Source organism: Anneissia japonica, unplaced genomic scaffold, assembly GCF_011630105.1.
Source record: "Anneissia japonica isolate Jap-2015-1 unplaced genomic scaffold, ASM1163010v1 scaffold3940_len624931_cov186, whole genome shotgun sequence".
Lineage (NCBI taxonomy): Eukaryota > Metazoa > Echinodermata > Crinoidea > Comatulida > Comatulidae > Anneissia > Anneissia japonica.
The window spans coordinates 175,239-183,129 of NW_022713530.1; the positions used below are offsets into that span (position 1 = coordinate 175,239).

At 33.9% G+C, this 7,891-nt stretch overlaps 1 protein-coding gene across 2 annotated transcripts in view; it reads left to right on the plus strand.

Annotated features, from left to right (window-relative positions):
* The window catches only part of LOC117108498 (putative ATP-dependent RNA helicase DHX57), an 80,163-nt gene extending 76,763 nt beyond the window's left edge, over window positions 1-3,400 (plus strand). The window contains exon 24 of one of the 2 annotated variants that reach the window (XR_004445374.1): window positions 1,721-1,844. Coding sequence is in view for 1 of the 2 variants with exons in the window: in XM_033250516.1 (XP_033106407.1) it covers window positions 1,721-1,864 (144 nt within the window). In the remaining variant the exon portion in view is untranslated. Of the gene's footprint in view, window positions 1-1,720 lie in introns of both variants that reach the window. The other variant, XM_033250516.1, reaches the window with a different exon arrangement.
* Window positions 3,401-7,891: the final 4,491 nt, after the last annotated feature.

The window sequence follows — 7,891 nt, forward strand, 5'->3', positions numbered from 1 at the left end:
GCAGTTGTACTTCGCAGCACTTCACTTGCAATTTGCAATTTCTAGTAATAAGAAATATTTTTGTCCCCTTACTGCATTCTTTTACTTTAATGAGACAGAAACACCCAGAAACCCGGAATTTTTCGGAGTGATAAACAAAACTCACCAGTCTGAAAGCGTGCTAGAAATACGCACATGTTCTACAAACGCATATGTTTATATACGCTTATGCTTTCGTTTTGTCGAACCTTAGCAAAAAGTCCATTGGGATAAAATCAATCATCCTCATCAGTTGTTTAGCCAGGATTCGCCTGAGTAGGTGAGGTTTAAGGACAAAAACTTGGTTGCACACAGAGGACTAAAAAAAAACTGGAAATTTTTTTAATATTTTAAGTTATTTAGAGATGTTTGAGTATGTATATATACGTCTGGGCATCTAGGGAAAAAACATTCCGTTGGAGCATGCCCATATCCTCATAGGAAATAAATTTATTCTGGATTAACTAAAGGAAAGAAAATTCACAAATAAGTCTTACTCTGTTGAATTTGTCAAACTTGGAATTGCTGTTTACCGTGGCATTTGGTGTAGTGAGCAAAATTGTGAGTTGTAACTTTCCTTCTATTTTTTAAAATATGCAATTATTTATTGTTGTAATTAAACTTTTTTGCAGTATATATTGTCACCTTAATTATATATAAAAGTTTTTTTCTTCACTTAATAATGTAGAATACAGTATGTTTTAAATATACTACATGTATAATCTTTGCATATATTGTCTTCTGTTTGGGTTATTTTACCATCTGTAACTATGCAATCCTCATATAAGAGGACTCCCAAGTTTGAGATGATATTTGGACTATTTTTGTATGTTGGGCACATACAACTCCCCGCCAATTTGAGTAACATTGACTGTTGCATTGTTCGCTTTTTAATAATGCTACTTGGTTTCGTTGATTGTTTGCGTTGGTTTGCTGGTTGACACAGAAATATTTTGACCACAATTGAGGGATTGTCCTTTATTGGTTTATTTGCGTTAAATTTGATAGATTAAGAATAGAAAGAAGCAAATTGAGTTTGAGTATATTCTTCTATCAGTGCATGATGAGATAAAGGTAAAGTTCAACAGCCCAACCTATTGTCTGTTCTAGGCTGGCTCAGTAAACACTAGTTAATGATAGTGGCGATGTATGGTATCATATTAATAGATTAGTGCTTGAAATAACTGATAACATAAATGCTATGAAACTTGATGAGGATGGTGACGTTGTTGTTGATGATGAAGATAATGGTAGTGATGGTGATGATGAAGATAAAAATGGCCGCAACAGTGGCTTGAAGGATGATGATAATTAACAACAGTAAAAGATATATATATTCTCCAGCACTTTTGTTTTCAGTATTTTAATGTATATATATTTATATTTTTTAGGCAGTGGCAATAGTTACACCAGTCTCAATTTTTTCATAATTCTAATTGTATGTCATTGTCCTACAATTAGAATTGTGTGAAGCAAGGCATCTGATTCTATGAAGAAGGCAATGTCACGAAAGACGCAGCGGATCATTTTCAATGACCATTTGCAGACGGCATCATGTCGTGTTTCGCTCACAGGGAGCGGAGTTGATTTGACGGTCATAAACAGCAGTGAATGGCCGACTATAGACTGTTGTAACAATGCCACTGCTTATTTTTTATATAAGATAGTTTTCATGACCATTTTAAATTTTCCTTATTACCAGGTTGGTGAGATGATACAAGAGTTACGTTCCGAACTTGATCTGCTTCTGACGGACAGAATTGAAGATCCTGCGATGGACTTGATGACCTGCCCGAGAGGAAGCAGGATTATTGCTGCCATTGTCCAACTCATAACAACTCAATGATTACTTTTATTCTGAATGTTTCATTTCTATGTGAAGTTTGATATGATATACTCAAGCAGTAGTGGTGCCAGAAATTTGTCAACGGGTCTGACATGTCTGACACGGGATCTGAACTAAGGGGCCGGGGAATGCCCTCCCTGCCCCCCGCTTGTGCCACCACTGTTTTCAGGTCGTACTTAACCAAATTATAATAATCAGAATGTCTTGGTTTCAAATTTTGATGCAGAAAATTCATTTTTATAAATTGTACTTATTAAAGTCCCGGAGAAAATTCAGGAGTGGCATCATAGTTCAGTTCGTTAATAACTTAATGGTAACCAGAAGTCATGGTTTTGAATCGTGATGTAGACAATACTATACATTTTTCTATATTGTTTTAACAGCAATGCATTGTCCGTACTGAGGAGAACTCAAGAGAGTACTGTATATCAGTATGGCAGAGTTGGTTATTAAAGCAACTTGATGGTAATCGGAATGTTGAGGTTCAAATCCTGATAGTACAAACATATTTTCTCAACTAGGATTTATCATCTTAACATAATGGAGGAGTTATTTCATACCAACTTTTTTTGATTTATGTGAGTTTTGCTACCTTATTCACACTTAACTGGGGAGGGAGAACATCCCCTGCCTTTCTATGAGTCAGGGTGAATGTTTCTGTTGAAGAATCATCTGTAGTAAGTGTTTCTATGAAATGAGTACACCAGTGGCTGATTCAGTGGGGGAAATATTATTTAAAAAATGGAGAAAAGAACGAAAATTATATTTAAATTTAAGTCTGAGCATGCCATTTCCGGCAATTTAGAGGTGCCATTATTATAAATTATCTTACCTCAGCACCAACCATGGTGGGGCTGAGTTGATCTAGACTCTCCATCTGAGGAACTCCCTCCCGGGCCCCCTGTATTTAAATTTTTTTCATCTGCCATTGGGACACCATTTCTATAGCTTTGTCATTGCAGTTTTTACTCTATATATGTCCCTGAAGCAATGGGAAAAGCTTTCCTGATTCAACAAATCAAACAGCATCACCGGAGTGTAGCGATTTTATGGTAATGGATGTTGGTTAATGAACTTCAGTAAAAGGATTATTTATATTTTGAATTGAGTGTGTGAAAATTCATAAGTTGTGATCAGGGACCGTCCTTTCTGAGCTACCTCGTGTTTTTTTGGTGATCAAAAATGTTGCCTATAAACACCAATTTTAAGAGCATTTTGGTTTTTGCTTTTTTCAACACACTGTAATGTATACTTCTGCACATTCCAGAAGCCTTATGTTTGCAGGCAATGCCAAAGTTTTCAACATATATATTGTCTCAATCTGGTTCCAATACATTTGGAAGTGCTATACAACATTGCAATTAGTGGTTTCTGGATAATTGTTTAAATCCTTTGCTTTGTGATAACCTTAATATGTAGTTACTACAAAAATAAAAAGTATGTTTTAAGATGATAATTGGAAAGCTTAATGTTTAACACAGAATATATTTTTGATAATATGAAAGTATTTAATTACAGCAGAGATATATTACTTAATTACATTTCTGGTTAGCACATTAATTGTGTAAGGTGCTATTATTATTTCATGCTAATAATGTCTTCCTGGGTTATGTAGTTTATCTAACAACTGTTCTTAAAGAAATACAGTAAACTGTAAGTTCCATATTCCTTCCCCTGCTGGAGAATAGTATAAGCGGGGCCGCCAAGAGGGGAACTGTAACAGTAGCAAGGGTTGGTGCGTTATGAGCCCAGCCCCTGTCAATCTAGTGGGGCCCATTATTAGGGGATCCATGCCATTATTGAGAGCCCATGATAGTAATTATTATTTTTGAAAAAATATTGAAAAAAAAATGCTACCTGCAATTTCTATGGGCCCCAGGTGAGTTTGGGCCCCAGGGATCTTTCCCCTTGCTACCCCCCTCCCCCTCTCAGTGGCACTGGGTATAAGATAACTCTTATCTTCAGAAATTTGGAATGAGAATTCTAAATCTGGTATTATAATTGCTCGCATTTTACATTCAGGTTCCGAACCTCGTCAGCCATGCTCAGTTACCCTCCCCAGCTTGACCTATTGACAGGTTGTGAAGTGGCTCACGCTATGTTTCAGCCCTAGGTGCGAGTATTTGATGGGTTATAAATCAAATAAATATTGTGCCCGCCTCTCATCAATATTGATGGTAACATCAGGCAGAGTTGTCTGCCCATCCTCAGAAACTGTGATAAAATTTAGAAGTACACCGTAAAACCTTGAATACAAGCCCAATGGGCTTAATCTCGAGAAGCCCATTTTTAATTGAAGCCCCTCTCTTTAGTTTGCAAAAGTACCCTCGAAAAGAAGCCTATTCAAGACAGTAAAGTACATACACTGTACACAATTTGAAAAAAACAATGCAAGTTAAAACACGCTTGGTTTATACAGTTGTTTAGGTGATTTAACGCCGGTAAATACACTCCATGACACAGATTATAGTAGTAATTCCCAAAATTTACAGCATTAATTTTGAGAAGCTGCCCCCTCTTTACTTTGCAAAAGTAGCCTCAAATAGAAGCCCATTCAGTGCTCGCAAAAAAGAGGTCAAGGCTTAAATTCAAGGTTGTACAATATTATCCATACAATATACCAATAATTCTAAACATTTTTCTACAATCTCTGTAAAACCTATGCCTTCAATCCTAGTGCAAATAGCAGTACAATTATAGTAAAGATCCCCTTTGTATCAATAATAATAATAAATAATAATAATATTAATAATAATAATATTAATAATAATAATCAAATTTAATCCAATGGGAAAAGGCTTTTTAATTTTGATCAACCAGCCACACAGCTGCTTCTTATTGTTTTAATCCATATCTTTATTTTCAATTGAATAATTTCGCCAGTAATGCCATACTATTTTTAGATCTACTCTCATTAATTCCTTTGTAATATATACCTATCCTCTCTATTACGCCTGTTCATTACTCACTGTTATATAATAAAATAATGAATGGGTTGAATAAACTTCTTTTCTGATCAGCTGATAACTTCCAATAACCTAGAGGCAAGATTTAATTTATTAAATGCGATAGTTTACTAGTACTTTTCTTCACTTAATGTCACTTTCTGTTATTATAATAAACCACAGATTATTCTGTATTGTAGGTGATAAGTTACTGTATTTTGGGAGAATGATTTTTTTTTTTTCTGTAATTGACAAGTAAATTGCTATGGCGTGAAATAACATAGCATAGTTGCTCTTGTATAAGCCACCTCCCGCCCCTTTAAACACAAAATTAGGTCGATTTCGCAGGGGGATTATACTGGGAGAATCCCTTTGTCAAAAGCAGTGCCAATGCCAATATTTGATTTATTGTTTTAGAGTATTGTAAAAGTCAGCTAAGCTACTCATTAACAATATAGCCTGGGCTTTTGCCCAAGAAGAGGCTAGTGTGTAAAAATTATTTTTTATAAAATTTTGAAAATTATATTGTTTAAAATTATTTTAACGATTAAATCATTTATTTCAGTTTGAATACAAATCTATTCAACATTCTATTAATATGCAAGTGCTAATCATGCAAAATATAAGATTAGTACAGATATGTAATTAGAATTAAAATTTCATTACAAGCCATTAGCAGGACTAGTGATTCTCTTGTTTTTTCATTGTTTTTGAGGTTGAGATTACAAAAATTGTTTATGAAGGTAAACTCACTTGTTTGTGAAAAAACGGAAGTTGTGGCAATAGATTGTAATTTCAGTTTTCAAGCGCGAGGTCTGAAATGTGTAAAATTTGGCAGGTCGTAACAGCCTGCCTGATGCAAAGAAAATCAGAACTGGCCGATGCGACACATGAAACTGTCTCCTTTAAACTATCTTGAAATCAAATTAGTAATTTACCAATTACTAATCTCATTACTATGGTGATCTATCTCGACTCGCTTTTACCAATTGAAGAAAATACACTTTGATTAATTAAACACTTGATACCTGCCCCCACTTCCCTTTCACCAAACATTCTAATATATATCCATGATTCGATTGAGACCCCAGAAAGCTAAATATAGCTAGAATGAACCTTTTCAATTTTTAATAGAATTACAGAAATCATTTTTTTTTCCAATCCTTTGATTTCATGACAATTTTAATGTTGTTTTTTTTTGTTCTTTATTTGTTAATAAAGAAATGAAGTCAATAAAAACAACCAATAGGGGTGTCTCCTGAATATGGGTTGGCCATAAAGATTTACTTTCCTTCATTTAGTGGCCGAAAAATTATCCCCTTAAATTCAGGAGTGGGTGTTATTGAATTCTTAAAATGTTTAAAAAAGTCTGCAGTTCTATTAACTGTTTGTTTTACCTAGAAGTATAAATTATATTATTAATAATTAATTATTAATATTAATATTTTGTAGTCCCTGGTAATCATCAATTATTGGAATCAGTTGTTATTCTTATTATTTATGTATAAATATGTAAATATTAGTCGTTTATTAAATTGATGAAACTGATTATGGGTGTTTTCAATATGTCTGACTGTATTGCGCCATATGTCATAAACACACCCATATTGTCATCTGATGCATGAAGACCGCATGGACCAACATAATTATAATTTTTATACTCATCAATACCACAATAGTAGAAAAATGATAATTAGTACTATTGTTATTACTGCAACTGAAGCAAAAATAAATTTGTAAATTTTGCTCAATTTGTGTTTACCAACTCCTCCCCACCCCCTAAATTTTGGAAAATTGAAAAATAGGGGAAAGACAATTACATTGAAATATAACTTTGAGATCCCATTTAGTGGTGTCACAGACATTAATATTTTTAGTTCAACACCAACCATGGTGAGGTTGGGGTTATGTTTAGACTACCACAGTTGCCCAAATTATTTAATAATTATGCAAAATAAGCAATTCAGCTATTGAATTTTATCTATAAATTTGTTTAGTTTATTCCAGATGGTACATTATTCACCGACATATGTCAGCGCTGTTTATTTGGAGTTAAATTTGAAATTACTAAACAAAGTTCAGCAGATTTCATAGCTCCATCCAGCATTTAATCTCTAATGAATGACAATATTTAGCAGCAGTTGGATTTGGGTTACAGTCACTGGAGGTAGGCCACTTTAATTCCATCATCCCTTGGTATTAATTTTGAAATACTAGACAATTGGATTGGCGTAATCCAGTGTACACCTATCTTGAATGCCAGGAAATGTAGGTTTTGAAACGAGGTCAGACTGCTTTACGATCACAAACAGAAATAAGCATCTAAGACTTCCGCGTGTATTCGTTTCTAAACAAATACTTAACGTTTTCACTTACTTAAAAATAAAGGTATGATGTTAAAGTTCTAAGTTCTGGTTTAGACAGCATTTCAATACAGTATTTGCGAGTTTGAAATTTATGCATATACAGTACCGTATGTATAAATTCACTATCAATTTACTACTATTGCACATACAACATATCCATTCAATTTGAGTTCAACAAATATACAATTATATGCCATATTGTAGTATTAAAGATGTTCTAAATGTTCCCCAGTTTCTTTAGGGGATGCCCTTCTCTTCCCTCCCCCTATTGGACCACCTTTCCCCAGCCCATCAGAACAATTCTGGCATTGCTTTTTAACAAGGCTATGAACTTCATATTCCTTGAAATTGTCTGTAACCATGGGCTGTAACCCACATGCTAGTACAGGATAACAGATGGTAATTAATGTAAGTATGATGAAAATAATGTGAGAATTACAGGCATGAAATTGAATAATGTCCCGATAATGTATGCATAGCTACAAGTAATTATGTATTAAATGAAAAATATGCAAACTACTATTACGTATGTACATTTCATACAGAGTTTCTATACAATGCATAGTGTATCGTTTTACCCTACTGGCATAAAATTAACTTTAGTGATTAAAGACAAAGAGCTGTAGGATGGAGGTTAGATGAGTCATGGAACTATAACAGGTGGAATTTTTTTGGGCATGTGCTAAAATTTTAGACTAATAATATTATATATATAT